Source organism: Meles meles, chromosome 19 (genome assembly GCF_922984935.1).
Source record: "Meles meles chromosome 19, mMelMel3.1 paternal haplotype, whole genome shotgun sequence".
NCBI classification, from domain to species: domain Eukaryota; kingdom Metazoa; phylum Chordata; class Mammalia; order Carnivora; family Mustelidae; genus Meles; species Meles meles.
The window spans coordinates 3,975,717-3,993,342 of record NC_060084.1 but is presented as its reverse complement, the minus strand read 5'-3'; the positions used below and the strand labels follow the sequence as shown (position 1 = coordinate 3,993,342).

At 52.8% G+C, this 17,626-nt stretch overlaps 1 protein-coding gene across 1 annotated transcript in view; it reads right to left on the bottom strand.

Annotated features, from left to right (window-relative positions):
• The window catches only part of COTL1 (coactosin like F-actin binding protein 1), a 38,465-nt gene extending 22,511 nt beyond the window's left edge, over positions 1 to 15,954 (bottom strand). Inside the window, exons 1-2 of the mRNA XM_045988622.1 lie at positions 15,696 to 15,954; positions 15,356 to 15,438 (exon numbers count right to left, since the gene is read on the bottom strand). Of these exons, the coding sequence (XP_045844578.1) occupies positions 15,356 to 15,438; positions 15,696 to 15,772 (160 nt within the window). The 5' untranslated portion in view covers positions 15,773 to 15,954. The remainder of the gene's footprint in view (positions 1 to 15,355; positions 15,439 to 15,695) is intronic.
• Positions 15,955 to 17,626: the final 1,672 nt, after the last annotated feature.

Genomic DNA, 17,626 nt, shown 5'->3' with positions numbered 1-17,626 from the left:
GAACTTCAGAGAAAGACAAAAGAAAGGGGAAGGAGACAGAGGGAGGAAATTGCCCCAGAGCAAGACAGGATTGCAGCTTGCTCTAAAGCTGACCTTACCTTATATAGACTCCCTGAGAAGTTATGCAAACAAGGTTTGGTAAGGAAGAAACCAACCCACACACCAAAAAAGCTGAGCTGTCAGCTTCCACCAAGCAAGCTCCGAGCTCTCTGGAGCAAGGACGAGAGGAAATGGGAAAGAAGTCGTGCATCCTGCTGCCCAGGGCGAGGGGATGAGTGGACAGTGAACAGCCCTCCCTTCCAGCTGGCGGCTCAGTGCCGGAGCCCAGGCAGTCACAAACCAGCACCTGGGACTGGAAAAAAACATTCTCCCTGGGACTCCGAGAACAGAGGGCTTGTTGGGTGCCCCGGGGAAGGGACTGAGGCCTGAGGGCTGACAGCAGCCAGTTCCTCCCTTGAAGAGAAGAGACCTATCATTCCTGAAAAGCCCCATATTAATTACCCACTCTCTTTTTCGAGGTGATTTTTATTGTTTGCCCTCATGGGCAAAACAACAACGACCTCGATGAGGGCGATGAAAACCTCTGGTCCCACTCAAAAAATGTTTCGAAAACACAAAGCACAAGAAGAAAAAAATAAATAAATAAAGCAAGCCCATTATCCTAGGAATACAACCCCGCTGTACTGGTTGCTGGGAGAGCATGAATGGAGCTCTGGCTGCCGAGCTCGAGACCGCGCATGCGCACACGGTCCCCACACTTGAGGCCACATCGCGCGTGCAGGTGGATGTCGGTGACCTCGTTCCCCGAAGCGTGAGACTTCTCCAGTGATTCCTTACTCGCTGCATTTTCATTAAACGCGAATGACCCAGCTTCCTACTTTGATGGAGAACACGAGAAAATGGAGTACAAGATAGCCAGAGGAAAAGCAAGATGATTACTTGGCTAGGGCCCTCCGGGACTGGACTGATCTGGATACCCAGATTACCCGGGTAGCGGAAGGCTCTCCCCCAGTGACAAGACACCAAGATTTTTTTTCCTTTTTTCGATGGTTACTTTTACTTCCTTAAATGGAAGTCGGCGTGCAACACCCAACTCTACCTTCTGGCTTAGAGAACAGAGGCCATAACCAGTTCCCCCAAGGAGGAGCCGGTGTCTCCCACAGCTGCAGCAGGACACTCTGGGGATGCGGAAGCGTGTGACTGTCCCAGCGCAAAACTCCCCTGTAGTGCTCGGCTCTGCACTCGTGTTGCTGCGTCCTCCACGGCCGTCTGTTATCTGACAAACACTTACTGACTGTGACACGGGGGACTTTGCTGAATAAGACACAGTCCCTACCCTCCAAAGATACCCCGTCTAGCCTGGCAGACAAAAACAAAGTGTAATTACACAATGTCGTCAGTGCCCTAGCAACAAGGTGTCACAGGGCGAATGGGAACATCAAAGAAAGAAGGAAACTCATTCGGCCTGGGCAGTGGTAATCAAGGCAGGCTTCACAGAGGAGGTGACATGTGATCTGGGTCTTGAAGGACAACCTAGAGTTTGCCCAGCTAACAAGATAAGGACAAAAGGGCTCATGGTAACAACTCAGGGGAGAGATTCTGACAGAGCTCCACAGGTGAGAGCAACAGCCTCTGGGGGCAAGTCCAGATGCCTTTCTTTGCCAGCCATTCTCTCTGTCTCTGATGTGTCATGGGCTAGAGTAGCACATAACTGACTTATTACTACTGCGTATAAAATAAACATTTAAAGGCTCAGAATGGCTCTGAGGGTCCTACAGTTGGCTCATCCCTACACTGCAGGAGGGCAGAAGTCTTGTCCCCTACTCTATCAAATACCCAGGACAATGCCAGTCACACTGCACGTGCTCGGTACAGATCCCTGAACACACGAAGAGCCCTGGTCCCCTCTGCTATGGCTGCTGGAAAGCTTTCCAGTCCCCCTTGTCAGCTGCATTCAGTTCACTGGAGATGCCATCTTAGAAAAATAAAACCAATCCCCTTCCTGGATTTTAAAAGTGTGGCTTCCGCCCCCCAGGGAGCAGGAGTGAACAGACAGGCAGAAATGATCAGATGTGGGCAGACAGAGAGCAGTTGAATGGCTGGTCTAGACAAATGTGCCCTTTAAATAAAAGCACGTGGGAAAAGCAGACTGACATGATGTTGCTAGAATTATTGAGAGATACATAATGTGGGGTCCTAGCTACCTTTTGTGTTCATGTCCCCAAGGACACTGTCCCCAGGGCAACAAAGCACACTCCAAACCTCAGCATCCTGGGGGAGCCAGGAGACCCAGGCGGGCGCCCCGGCTCCACCTCCTCCCGAGGAGTAACCGTGGTCCCAGCGGCCTCCCCTGGATCCCCGGTTCTCTGGATTGGGGCGTGGCTTCCCAACCTCTGCCTCGGAGCCCCTAAGTGATGGGGACAGAGCTCACGAGTAGGTTTTATCCCTGTGGCTGTTAACAGCCCGGCTTTCAAGTCTGCCAGCACGCTTACAGCTGGCGTGTTTTACTTTTAGCCATTCACTTATTTGTTAGCTCATGAGAATATATAAGACAGAATCTCCGCCTTTTTATTTTTCTTTATGTGCTCATTTCCAATGCCAGGGTTTCAGGCAATGAGACAAACAGATCGCCGGCACCAGCCCCGTGCCAGGCGCTGGATCAGAGGAGAGGAGTGCCCAGCCCTGGGCACTGGGTCTCTGGATATCAACCCTCATCAGAGCTGATAGCTAAAGCCCTCGGAACGGGGCCCGGCACAGAACTGGTGGCAAAAAATGCTAGACCGTGAGACAAAAGGTCAACTATCACGGAGCGAATGGAAATGGCAAGGAGTTTGGAAACCCAGGAGGTCAGATGCTCACGGCAGGTGGAGGGCCCAGGGCGCTGATGCATCTGAGGGGCCCGTGGGGATGGAGGGTCGCCATGGGGATGGACGGCTCTGAAACAGAGGAAACAATGGCAGAGCAAAACGTGCTGACCGGGGGATTCACCACAAAAAGGACAAAGGCGAAATGCTAGAAAGTTCTAGAACAGAAGGCATAGGAATAAAATGCTCAAGTAAAACCCAGAGCTGTCACCGCGACCCACAGGGCCTGCTCTGGGCCCTGCCAGCCCTGAACCCCACCCTCCCTACAGGCTTCCCGGCAGCCCTGCTGAATTTCTGTCCTCCTGCTCACCCCCCCCTTTCTCCTACACGTTGTAAAGACTGAGAGATTGGGGTGCCTGAGTGGTTCAGTCGTTGAGCCTCTGCCTTCAGCTCAGGCATGATCCCAGGGTCCCGGGATGGAGCCCCACATCGGACTCCCTGCCCCGCACTGGGCTCCCTGCCCCGCGGGAGCCTGTTTCTCTCTCCCACTCCCTCTGCTGTGTTGTCTCTCTCACTGTGTCTCTGTCAAATTAATAAATAAAATCCTACCTCTCTGCCTACTTGTGATCTCTCTCTGTCAAATAAATAAATAAAATCTTCAAAAAAAAATTTTTTTTCTTAAAATATTTTTTTAAAAAAGACTGAGAGATCAATTACATACCATACAAAGGCACACCACCTTTGAAGTGGTTCACTGGTTTTCAGTATGATCACCAGGTCCAATCCCAAAACATTTCATCATCCCCAAAGGAAACCTCATACCCACTAGCGGTCACTCTTCTCCCCTGTCCACACCCCAGCAACCACTCATCTGCTTTCTAGCTCTATGGACTTACTTGTTCTGGAAACTTTGAACACATGGGGTCATACAAAAGTCCTAAAGTCAGAATTCTACCCCGGGCACCGGAATCACGAGATGCTTATCAGAGGCCACCCCGGGTTGGTCACTTCAAGGAAGGCAGAAAAATGGCCTCCGAGCTGCGTATTCCCATAATGGGCCTCCGGCCAGAGATGCGGGCCTTAGGTCTGTCCGTTAGCGTTCGAGAAAAGAGCTCGTGGAAAGCTATTGTGAGCGTGGATCCTAAGAGTTCTCATCACAAGGAAAAATTTCTTTTCTTTTTCATCATGGTATCCATACCAGATGACAGATGTGCGGGAAACATCAGTGGCGATCTTGTCACAGTGCGAGTAAATCAAACCTTCCCGCTGTATGCCTCACCCTGAGAGTGACGCATCAGTTATTTCTCGATAAGGCTGGGGTGCGGGAAGAAAAGAGCTTGCCTGTGGTCTTCCCTCCTTGTTTTTTGTTTTTTGTTTTTTAAGATTCATGTATTTATTTTAGAAGGGGGTGGGGCAGAGGGAAAGGGAGAAGCCAACTCCCTGCTGATCTGGGAGCCCAGTGCCGGGCTCCATCCCAGGACCCAGAGATCATGACCTGAGCTGAAATCAAGAGTTGGACGCTTAGCTGACTGAGCTGCCCAGGCGCCCCTTCCCTCCTTGTTTAAAAAAAATTTTTCAGTTGCAGGTGGAGAGAAGTGGCCCAGTGTCTGGAGTGGTGGTCAGGGAGGCAGACACTAGGAGAGGAGAAGAGCTGGGCCTCTGTGCAACCTTGGGCCAGCGTCTGCACATCTCTGACCTCCATTTTCCCATCTGCGGGATGGGAATTACAATGGGGCCTACCAAATTGGGCCAGAGTGTTGATTACATGAAATCATTAGATCACGGTGGCTGGCAAAACAGTGGCCCCCAAAGATGTCTACATCCTTATCTCAAGAACCCGTGATGGTGTGAGCTGATAGGACCTAAGGCCTTTGCTGATGAGATTGTTAAGGATCTGGATGTGGGGAGATCACCCTGGGTGATCCAGGTGGGCCTGCCATAATCAGAAGCGTCCTCACATGGGGAAGAGCAAGGCAGGCGAATGAGATCCAGAGAGAGCATCAGGAGAAGGACTCGACCCACTCTCAGTGGCCTTGAAGTTGGAGGAGGGGCCGTGAGCCAAGGGCCACGGGTGTCTCCAGAAGCTGGAATAGGCGAGGAAACAGATTCTCCCCTTGGAGCCTCCAGAAAGAACACAGCCCCGCCGACACCTTGACTTTAGCCCTGTGAGGCAGATTTTGGACTTCTGACCCACAGAACTGTGAGATGATAAAATAACATCATTGCAAGCTGCTACGTTTATGGGAATTTGTTACAGAAGGCACAGGAAAAATGAGACAGGTGACCATAAATGAAGTCCAGAAGCAAATCAGGATGGAGAGCAAGTTGATTTCAAAATGTACAGATGATGGGGCACCTGGGTGGCTCAGTAGGTTAAAGCCTCTGCCTTCAGCTTAGGCCATGATCCCAGGGTCCTGGGATTGAGCCCTGTATCAGGCTCTCTGCTCAGCGGGGAGCCTGCTTCCTTCCGCCCTCTCTCTGCCTCCCTTTCTCTCTCTGCCTGCTCTCTGCCTACTTGTGATCTCTGTCTGTAAAAAAAATAAAATAAAATCTTTTTTAAAAATGCACTGGTGAAGTGATGTATGAAATGCTGAGGGAATGGCCCTGTCATCAGGTCAGACATGGGCTTCTGGGGACCTGCCTCTGCTCAGGCCATGGAGCTGAATTTGAAAAGCTAAACACATAAAATTAGGTGGGTGGGAAATGCAGCCCTGTGGGAGCCCTGAGGCAGGAAACCCTGGCCAGAGGCCAGCACTGGCAGAGGCAACCCCTTCCAGGGGCAAGCTCAGCTCTCAAACCTTGCAGGGGATGGCCATTCATTCATCTACATTCAACCAGCATCTGGGGAGAATGTCAGGTGCTGTTCCAGGTGCTGAAGGTCCAGCCGAGAACAAGACAGACCAGGACTGCAGCCGAGGAGCTCAGACTTCAGCAGGAGAGTCAGACGACAGACGTGACTTGAGAAAGTGCTAAGCGCGGTAGCCCATAACGGGCCCACATCAGGGAGCGACACACCCTTGGGGAAAAAGAGACTGAGGCAGGCTAACCATGATGGGTGGGTGTTCACCACCAAGGAGGCCACCACCATAGCCATGGCCCCTCTCCCCAGGGCCTCGCCATGAAGCTGAATGTGGTGAGCATTGCAAAGGCAAGGAGGGCATCTGAATGGAGGGGACACTCGCCCCGGGCCCTGATGGATGTATAGAAGGCCTCCAGGAAGGCAAAGCGGATCAGCACAGTGCAGGAACAAAGTTGGGGGGGCTAGACACAGATCTGGGGTCAAAGTCCAGTTTGTCCATTTACTATGCCATCTTGAGCAAGCAACTTTGGACTCTCCAAGGAAATGGTCAGATTCTTCATCAGTAAAACGGGATAACTCCTCCTTACTCCTTTCATACACATCCGTCATAGATAAGTAACGTTAGATGTGCTGATACATGCAAAGTGTCTACTGGGCCTCTGAGCGCCCACAAGGTCAAAACCCTGGGTGCCAGGGACGTGCACTGGAGGGCTCATAAGGGGCACTCCGTGTCATCTCTAAGCATTTGGACCTCATGTGCAAAACTCACCAAAGGTTCCAAAGGGAGAGGAGTTGATGTTACCTAATGTGAGGTTTAGAAAGCTGCCCCTGGCCTGGGCCGTAGGCTCACTCCGCACTCAGCAAGGGGCTGGGCACACTGTAGGCACTCGACACATTTCCTGGAGAAGGAAAAGCCATGATCAAGGGCGGAGCTGTGGGAAATACCCACATTTCTGGGGCAGGAAGGGAAAAGAGAAGCAGCAGCAGGAAGTGAGAACAAGAGAGACAAGGGGCGTAAAAGGAGAAGTATGTGAGTTTGCAGGGGAACCAGAGGGAGGGGAGAGGGTGTTTTCAGTAAGTTGTGCTCACTGGCAAATGCTAGACAGACATAAAGTGCAATAAAGACAAAGAAATGGCCACTAATTTTGGTAATCAGATTATCAAAGACCTGTGGGAGGGGGTTCCATGCTCTAGGTGTGGGGGGGCATCAGAATATAATGAAGAAATGAGGGGAGATGAGGGGGTGCAGGGAACACCTGGATTCAGTCCCCAAGCCATACTTCCAACAAGTTTGCCTTAACTCCCATGGATTTGCAAGGAGCAAAAACTCAATTCAGTGAGGTGAACACTCTTCCTGAACAAAGGACACCTTACTGACCAGGAAAACGCACATGTAGCAGCCTTCCCCAAGGAAGGGGAAGGCCACCAACTCAAAAGCAAGCACCAACATCACCCAGGAGGCAAATCCAAATGTACCATCACAAAGCTCATGCATCTGATGACACAAAGAAGCAATGCAATGTGGCTTGAGACCTCCCAGCGACAGACGTGTGGAAAAAGAAGGCAAGGAGACTTTGTACACTGCAGAAAATTATGAAGGTGATGGCTCAGTAGCCTTAAGGTGCTACTTAAAAATCATAACCCAGCATTGTCCTTGGAATAAAGGAGGTACTCACTCAGAGTATGTTGAATGCACAGACTGATAGTACTTTACAAAGTTCAAACCACAGTCATGGATTTCAAACTTCCTTTTGACCTCACATTCCCTTTGACCCTACAAGACAACATCTCTCCTGACCTCTTCTCTCAGATTTCCGAAATCTGTACGTGTGGGGACCGCTAGGGTGAAAAAACATCCAAGGGCAGAACAGCAGGAGAACTTGAGCACCGATTACACGCGTGTTGTACCGTCACACATGCGGAAGCCGTGGACAAGTGGACTTCTCCATTTGCATCCCACCCCTGTTCCTTTGGCAACAGCCAAGAGCCTGTCCTTGACCAAATTCGAACCTGGTCTTCTGAGCTCTTTTTCAACTAGGTCTCAACTTTTGGGCTTCTGCATTCGTCTGTGTGTTACCCGATTTCAGCAAGAATCCCGCTAAGTCAGTTCAACCGGATCCCCCATGCTCCAAGTCTGACCATCCCTTATATCTAATCAGGTTCCTTATCCTTCATCACCCGCCTGGTGATATCTGATCGCCAGGACCGCCTGCAGCAAGGATCCTGTTAGGTCCGTTCAGCCAGATCCCGCCTCAGCCCTGACCTTTCCTCTTGGTAATTCCCTACCCATTGACCTTCACCTTGCTCCCTGGTTCCTTGATAATAAATGTCCTTTTCTTCCTGTGTATTCAGAATTGAGACTGGTCTCTATCGCCTCTTGGCCTTTTGGCTAAGATCAAGTGTAGAATTGAGACTGGTCTCTCTCCCCTATCGCAAACCTCCACTGTATTGGTCCCTACGCGGGTCGCACGGTGCCTCTCAATGAAGTCTGCCTTATTATTCTTGAACAAGTGTTAGAATAAATCTGATTTTCTTTTTTTTCCTTTAACGATGTATTTATTTATTTGAAGGAGAGAGACCTCATGGGCACAAGAGGAGTGTGAGGGGCAGAGGGAGAGGGACTCCTCCAGCATGACTCCTGCTGAGCAGGGACTCAATCCCAGGACCCTGAGATCACCACCTGAGCTGAAATCAGGAGCCACCCAGGCCGCAGATCATACTTTCGTGAACAGTAAACACACCTCCATTTTCCATACCATCCTGTCACCCCTCTCGGTCCCTGGTAGGGCCGACCTCACCCCACAGGGGCCCTGCCCAGGCCTACACTAACGCACTCTGCTTCTCTTCCAGGGCGTCCAACAGACCAGAGAAGGAGGCTGCGAGAGAGGAGGAGAGTGCGTGGTCAACGATGGCCCTTTTCCAAGCCTTTTCTTCCACGTCTACGCCACGCGGTCGGGCAACCTCTCCTGCCAGCCCCGAGCAGGGTCCCGCTACCTGCACCCACGGCTCATTCTAGCTCTTCTTCTTCCAAACCCATCTCTGACGTGTCTGCCGCCTGGTCTTCCTCGGCCCCATGGGGTGGGGTGCGCGTGGGACACGGTCGGGCCGCGGCCCCTCCAACGCAGAGGAGGGGTCTGCAGGGGAGGTCCGCCCGGGCTCCCGAGCCGGTCCTCCCGGGAGAGCTTTGGCATTCCTTGCCCGGCTTCCTTGCCTCCCTCCCTCAGCCGGTCCCGGTCACCTGCCTCGCGGGTCCACAGGCTGCGGCCCTTTCAGAGCGACACGAAGAGCCTCCCCCACCGGCCTGAGAAAACACGTTTCAACAGCAAACGTCCCCCGGAGAGAGCTCCAGGCATAGCTGGCCCCAGGAGTCCAGGCCACGCCATCCGGGCCCCACCCCTGGCTCCGCTCCGGAGTCCTCACACGGGTCCTCGCTCCGCACCGTATGTGGGTCTCGCGAATCCCAGGCCCTCCTTCTGCCGCAGGTCTGAATCCTGGGGGGAAAGGGCTCTCGCGGGAACTCAGGGATGGAGCTGATTGGCTTGACGAGTCACATGGGCCCAACCCTGAACCAATCAGTCAACGGAAGGCAGGGCTTACTCTGATTGGCCAGGACTGGGTCATGTGCCTTCCCTGCCAGGCAGTGCAGAGTCAACTTGGCTTCTTTGGAGCTACTTCGGCTGAGCAGGATCGTAATAAAATAGGAAAAGCCCCCCCACGCCCCCCACCCCCACCCCAAGGATGAGATGCTGGACGGACAAAAATATCAAACCCCACTCTTCTCTGTGAGTGATGATTTGAGCGGAGGACCCCAGGCTCGGCAAAGCATCATGGGAATATCCTCTGCTCCCAGAGCATCCTCTAGCCAGCATCACGGGGCATCTGTCGCCATCAAGCTTCATGCCGACACGGCCCTCCACGAATGCCCATTTGTGGTAACCGGTCCACACTCCACGTTTATTTCAACCTATTCACTGATGTGCGACACCTCTCAAGAAGGCGCTGCGTTGACAATAACCACGGTTCTGAGCCATGACTCTGAGCCGGGAGCTGCCCCACGAGCTTTCGGCATACCATGTCTACTTATCCCCACAACAACGCTGTGCGGGACATGCCATCATTATCCCCATCCTTTGGAGGAGGAAACAAAATCTGGGAGACTGGGAGACTTGCCCAAGGTCACACCGCACATCAGGGCTCCGGATCAAGGCAAGACAGCCTGGCTCCAGCACGGGTGCTCGGAAGCCAGTGACTCTCAAATATACACCAACACGAAACTGGATCCATTCCCAGGTGCTTGGATTCGTTTCAAAATAAAACTGCTTGCGACGGAGAATTCTGGGGTCTATCAACAAAGCATTCACTAAACAATGTGACATTTATATGAGAGAATATTATGTAGCCATTGGAAAGGCCTGGCAATGACAATAAAACATCAGCTCCCCGAGGACAGGGACTTTCTCTGTTTCTCTATTTACCCTCAGTGCTTAGAAAAGTACCCTGCAAAGAAGCCACTCATATACATGAGAGGAGGGAGGGAAAGAGGGAAGGAGGGAAGGAGGGAGGATGAATGAAAAACAGAGCAAATGAATTAATGAGCCAGTTTCTGAGTGGTAAAACTCTGAACTATATCTAGTTTTTATTCTTTTCTTTTCACTTAGTCTTGCTTTTTCACTATTCTACTAGAAACATGTATTATTTGTAAGGTGCCAAAACGAAACATGATTTCAGAGACCGTGTGAGCCATTACTGGTCACATATACAAGATCCGTGAGCCCTTTCTGCTGTAATTCAGGGGTGCCACTGGCCCCCTGAGGCAGTCCTGTACCCACTCCCTCCCCCTGGTTTCTTTACCCTCTCCCACCTTTCTGGTGCTCTCAGACCACACACTCTGCTTCCACATCAATTAAATTCCACCAACAAGGTGACAATCACTGTAACTAACACTTTAGGACCACTAGGACATCCTTGCTGTTGTGGAATTGCTTCCTTGATCCTCCTAATGGCCACGTTATAGCAAAGGATGAGCCCCTGCCCCAGGTCACATAACTGACCTGGAACCCAGGCCATTCAACGCAGTCTACGCCTTTAACCACCGGGCAGTAGATGCTTATGTACCGAGCACCTTCTGCATGCAGACCGAGGCCAAAGGTCTAACACACATCCACGTGGGGCTGAACGCCTACTGCTTGCCAGCCTGGGGTTGAGCACCTACTGGGGCTAATCAGGAGCTGTGTGCCTACTGAGCACCGAGCCGGGGCGTGCGCAGAAAGCACAATGCCATCCGAAGAGCTAGGAGAGCACAAACAGTAAAAAGTAACAGTAAGCACAGCCCGGTGCATCAGGGGCCCATGCTCTTGTTTGGAATGTGTTATTTCAGCTAACACTCCCAGTCACTGTCAGAAGTAGGCACTGGCAGGATCCCCGTTTTGCTGACTAGGAAACTGAGGCCCAGAGAAAGGGAGGTCCTTGCCCAAGGTCACACAGCAAGCAAGAGACACAGCTGGGATGTGACTCAAGAGTTTTTCTAACTCTGGGTTGTTGAAATAAAGAAGACATCACTCTGGGCTGGCCGGGGGGCAGAGATGGGGAAAAGGAATTCTGCCTGGAGGGAACCTCCAACCTCAAAGGTCAGAAGGTATCATCAACCTGCAGGTGCACAAAGAAGGGTGTGGTCAGGAGATGCGGGTGGGGACAAACTGACCGGAGCGGCAAGCAGACAGCCAGTGCCAAATTCTATGGCCAAAAGGGAGCCACAAAAGGTTAAGGAGCAGCAGAGTGACTTGGTCAGAGATGGGCTTTAGGAAGAATTACTCTAGCAATGGGACTAAAATGGATATAAGACAAAAAAAATCAAGGGCTAAGAGATTGTTGCGATAAAGGGGCAATGGACCTGTGTTTGGTTTGCCTTTCTTCTGGAAACAGCCTGCCTCCCAACATACACACTGCCAGTCTTCCCTTAAGAAGCCACCCTCCCCGGGGCACCTGGGTGGCTCAGTGGGTTAAGCCTCTGCCTTCGGCTCAGGTCATGATCTCAGGGTCCTAGGATCGAGCCCGGCATCAGGCTCTCTGCTCGGCAGGGAGCCTGCTTCCCCCTCTCTCTCTGCCTGCCTCTCTGCCTACTTGTGATCTCTGTCAAATAAATAAATAGAATAAAAAAAAAAAAAAAAGAAGCCACCCTCCCAACTCAGCTTCCTGGTTGGGGTGGGGCTGCCCCCTCCCCAGCTCCAGGGGTGGGCATTGACTCAGGCCTAACCAGCCAGAGTCCCCCTGACTGGTCCAGGACAGGCACAAGAATCCAGCCAGGGCAAGGAGTGTGTGTCAATCTGGAAACTTTCACCAGAGTCATTGGCCAAGGGTCTCCCTCTCCCCACAGGAATGGCTCTGCCTAAGGCCTGGAAGCCAGCCTGGCTTGTGGCCATCCGTATCACCACTCAGGGAGATGACGGCCTCCTGTCCCCAAGAACAGTAAGAAAGGAGAAAGGCAAAGCTAGGGGAGGGAGCAGAGAGGGGTTTTGAGTTTGGGCACCCTCACCTGCAGCCAGTAATCCCCCGGGGCCTTCCTAACCACGGAGGCTACAGACTGACATTTTGCCTAAGCTAATCTGCGTGAGATTTCTCCCTCTGCACCTGCAAGGTCTCAGGGGACTGCGGTGCTGGACGGGGGGTGCGGAGTCACTGGTGGAGCGATGAGTGCCCAACGAGGGGGCCACGTGCATCCAGCGCCAGAAGAGCCAGGATACAGCACAGGGAGCTCCAAATTCTGCTAGCAGAAACAGGACGAGAGACCGTCCAGAAAACAGCTGCAGTGGACAAGGAGAGACGAGAGGGAGAAGCTGGACAGGCAGAGCACAGGCGTGGGAAAGAAGGGTGCGTCAGAGAGAATGCCAGAAGAGGGGCTGTCAGGGAGGGGAGAAAGCCCAGAAGGAAACTGTCCCCCCTCTCCCCCCCACCCCCATCGCCGATGGAGGGAGAGACCAGGTGCTGGTTCTGGCTTCCAAGCCCTCCGACCACCTTGTTGGATGATTGGAAACAGGAAGGCTGGGCCAGAAGGGGAGCCTGTCCTCATAGCATGAGTCCCTTGGGCTTGTCAGGGCACCTGCCTGGGAATTAGGGCCTCAAAGAGCCCTCCCTGCCTCACGTAAGTGAGCAAGCATGTCTCCTGCAACCTGCAAACAGTTTCGTGGGGCCTGACCAGAACCTACGAACTCGAAGAAGCCTCCAGGCTGGGAGGTGAGAACATGAACCACTTCCGGGATGCCTGGCTGGTTCGGCCGGAAGTGCGAGCAACTCTTGATCTCAGGGTCGTGAGTTTGAGCCCACATGGGGTATAGAGATTACTCAATACGTAAAACTTAAAAAAAAAAAAATCTTAACCCACTTCCTTAGAGATGAGGCCAAGACTACAGGCCTTCCAGCCAGCCTGCCTGGGTTCGAGTCCCGGCTCTACCACATCCCATGTGATCGCAGGCAAGTCACTTAACTTCCCCGGGTCTTGCTGTTCTCATCTGTGGAAAGGGACGGATCTCAGGCTTGGAGACAAGGCACATCAGGCGCAGCGACCCGCAGATGTAAAGTTAATAGTCGGAGCTCTGAGTCCTCTGTCACTGGGTTATGAGGACACGGTTGGGGGAAGGAACACGTGTCTCCAAGAGGAACCAGAGCAGACACAGCAGCCATAACTCGCCTATACATTTGTCCAACAGATGGCTGGGGAAGGCAGGCAGATTTCCAGCCAAAGCAGACGGAGCCTTCAGATCCCACAGCCCATTCATAAGATCAACAAGCAGCAGGGAAAGCATTTTTAGTGTCCCCCCTCCCCCCACCCCCTCTGCCAGGCACTCCCATCCCTGCTTCCCTGCTGGCTGGGGGAAGGGTCAGCGTAACACCCCACCCCCCACCCCCTGCAAAGCCCAAGGGAGGAAGGAAGTGTTCTCTGAAGGCACCAAGCCCTTCCAGCTTCGCCCAATGGCCTGGAGCATCTGTTCAGAATCTGTGCTCTTTCATCCTTGGGTCACCTTCTCCGACTGGGTGGGGAGAACAATAGCCTCAGGAGCAAAACCCAGTCTGATGGGGGAGGTCGGGGGTTCGGGGTGATGGATGGTGAGCAGGAGGAAAGAAACTGCTAGTTTTCTGTTCTTGAGTTCAGTGAAGAGGGGAAGCTGGCCTGGGAGACAAAGCCTCTGATCCAACAAGGCAAAAAATACTGCTGAATCTCTTAGATGCGCACCAAACTGGGGGAAAGCCAAGAGTGGGCACTTACTCGACTTGCAAAAGCATTCACCACCCGGGAGGAAGAGTAGAAGTGGTAGGGAGAAAGGGCTACCAAGTCAGGGGCCTGAGTTCAAATCCTGACCCATGGGCTCTTCATGAGAGGCCCTCCATGCATTACTGAAAGTGAGTTGTTGCCCTCCCTTGCACATCTGATATTTTAAACCGACCCTTTACAAAAGCAAGGAGTGACATTTTAGAGGCAGCTCACAGAAAGACATTTTAATTGGGAGAACATTAAAAAACAAAACAAAACCTTTGTACCCCCCAGCCCAGGGGCCGACACTTCATAAATATTCTTCCAATTAGACTAAAGGCAAACTATCCCTTGGTTAAGGAAACAGTCACAGAAAGGAGCCGCCACGTGTTCCGTGGCACAATTTTGAACTTTTTCTTTGTTTCACAAATGACCGTGTAGTTTTCTATAAGCACTGTCCTGGAGCATTTTCCACGCACGGACTCACCAATCCTCAGAACAGCCTTCCAAGATTACAGGTAAGGAAACCAAGACCCTGAGAGGTTAAGTAACTTACCCCAAACCACACAGCTAGGAAGTGGCCACTCGGCGATTCAAATCCAAACTTGCCAGCTCAGGGCTCCTGCCTAACCTCCAAGCTACACTGCCTTTCTCTGCACATCTGCTTCAACACTAGGGACCAGAGACCTGGAGAGAGTTCATTCTCGACTCTCGGCTCCAACGGGTCCCATTACCAAGGAGGCCGAGCATTTGGCTGCTACTGAAAGGTCTGTGATTCCATACACCATGTGTTCCTTTCTTTCAAAGGCTTAACACACCCCAGGGAAATGAAAGAAGTTTACAAATCGTAAGCATTTTGCTTGGTGACTTCTTACATGTGTACCCACCTTCCAAATGGAAATCTGAGCCGTCTCCAGCGCCCCTGAGCCTCCCGGGTGCCCCTCCCAGTCAGTGGCTATCTACTTCAAAATGAGACCACCATTCTACTTGTCACACCACAGATTCGCTTTGCCTTTTCGTTTGTGGCTCTGTATTCTACCAATAAGAAACACGCATGTGTACCCAGGACGCTCACAATGAGCTTGGGAGAAGGGAGGGGACAGCTGACAGTTTCTTTCTCCTGCCATACGCTCCAGGGTTGTGTTTTTATTTTGACTCACTGGCTGAAGACAGGGGATGGTGGGGAAAGCTGAACGCGAGGTTGGAATCACAGAGAGTTGACCCTTTTAAAAAACCAGTGACCCGCAGGGGGCAAAGGAGCTGTGTCTTCTGGAGACGGTACTGCGGGGAGCAACGAGCGAGCAGGCGGCCAGCTCTGCCGCTCTGGAGGTCCAGAGAGGTGCACGCTTCAAGAGGCTTTTAAAAACCTCAAATCGGGTTCCTCCAGCGCCCGAGGCACCCGGGGTGGCCAGGCTCCTCCCAGTTTGGCCTCTGCAGCTCCTCCCCCTCCCGCGTTGACAACCGCCCGAAAGATCAGGAATTGCCCCCGAAGGCGCGTTTCCCTACCTGTGCACTCCCGGATGAAGTCCTGGTACTCCGCTCCCTGCTCGCCGGGGACGATGGTGGGGCCGTCATACTTAAAAGTCACCCTTTGGATTGGGAGAAGAAAAAACACACACAGGTCAGCGACGGCAGTAGCTGCACGGTGCCGAGCTTCCCGCAGGACCATCTAAGAGATGCTCTGGCCGGGGACAAGCCAGCGCTGGCTTTCCACGCTCCTGCGTTAAGGCTGCGGGACACCGCTCGGGATGACCCTGAGTCCGTCCCGTGCGGAAGCCGGCTCCGTGCCCCAGGCCCCCGGCGAGCTCGGGGAGCGCGGCCGGGAGAGCAATGGAAAGTTCCTCACCAGATGACGGCCGAGCCGTCGTCGCGCACCAGGTTGTACGCCGCCCGGCAAGCCTCCTTGTCGATCTTGGTGGCCATCGCCGCAGGCCCGCAGCGGGGACACTCTGCCCCGAGCGACCGAGCGCGCCCCGGGCCGGCCGCAGGGATTGGAGCGCGGCGGGGATACGCGGAGGGCGGCGCGGCGACAGCGACAGCGACAGCGACGTGGGGAGCGAGCGGCGAGCTGCAAGCGCGGCGGCGGCGGCTCGGAGGGCGCACGGAGCGCGCGCCGGGACCCAGGCGGCTCCACCACGCCCCCCTCTGGCCATTGGCTGTCTGACCTCGGGGGCGGGGCGTCTTGACTCGCCTACGACCAATCCCAGTCCGGGAGTGTTGCGCAACTCCACGACTGGGGCTGGAGGAGGGGCTTTCCGCTCCTCCCGCCCCCTCTTTTCTCCCAACCCCCTTCTCGGTCTCCCACTCTCTGCTCTTACTCTCCCCATTTCCTCCTCCCCAACTCCTCTTTTTCCTTTTCCTCACCCCTCCTTACTCGCTCTCCCCCTGCCCCCTCCCCTTCCTTGTGTCTCCCCTTCTTTATTCCTTCCCTAGGCCTCTCTTCCCCTCCCCCTCCTTGCTCCTCCCACTTCCCTAACCCCTTCTCCTCCTTTCACCTCCCCTCTCTTCCTTTCTTCCTCTTCTCTCTTCCTTTTCTTCCTCCGCACTATCCCCAACACCAACCCCTCCTCCTTCCTCCCCGTTCGGTCCTCCTCAAGCTCTGTTCCTCCGCCACTCCCTTCCCCCCTCCTTCCTTCTGCCTTCCTCCTCCTCCTCCCTGCCCCCACCACCCAGGCTTCGGGGCTGCAGAGCTCCAGGCCTCCAGAGGGGGCCTCCAAGTGGGTGACTTAACGCTGCAAGCCAGACGACACGGCCCCCACCCCAGTATCTGGCTCTCCGGTTTCTAGGTGGGGAGGCACTGGAAAGCATTAAGCATTTCAAATAGGAGGGGACAGAAAGTGGATTGCTTCCAAAACGCTGGTGGGATCACTGTTTACTTTGTATTCTGGTTATTTGCATTCACGTCTTATCTCCCCCTTTGGGTTCCTCTGAGTGCCAGAGCTGACTCATTCTGTCTTCCTCCCTCCCTCACTGACTCACTCATTCATTCCTCATCTTCCCATTCCACAAAGACCAGTTACAGTGTGGAGGCAGGTAAAAAGTCCCGACCCGGAAACCAGGCTTCTGAATCGCACCCGGTACTGCTGGTCTCTAACTCTGGGCCATTGTGCAAGCCTCAAAAACCCTGAGACGACGTTCCTCAAATTGGATAAAATAATACTAACATCATGGGTTTGTCTATGGTTCAACTGAAATATACATATAAACATATAAACAAATATATTAGACATTCAATGAAAGGTCATTGTTGGTTACTAAGTAATTAAGAGAAGTCCTAAATAGAAATCCAAAATAGTCAGGGAGGATGTCCAATTAATAATTAAATCCTCAGGGGCAAACAAGAAGAACCAGTCAGTCAGTGGGCGGGGAAATGGGTGGGTGGCCAGGACCACGTTTTGAGAATAGGACCCAGTGTTGCTATAAATAAAAAGACAAAACAAATAGGGTTTGAAGTAGCCCAAAGCACTTCCTAACTTAACTCCTTGATAAAGGTAAGGATATAATTGGCCATTGGAAAGAAAACAAGGATGGAATCCTACCTCGCATCAATAATCGGGATAAATCCAGAAGCATCAAAGATTTAAATGTGAAGAAGACAATTGCAGAAAATGCAGAAGAAAAGCATGGGAGCTGTCTTCACAGTCTGGGTGGGAAAGGTCCTTCCACCAAGTCCGGAAGCTAGAACAAAAGGTGGATACACTCAAATATCTAAGAAGTCTTCTTCAAGGAAAACAAAAGACCCAGAGTGTCTCACGTGAAGTCTAAAAACAAAAGATT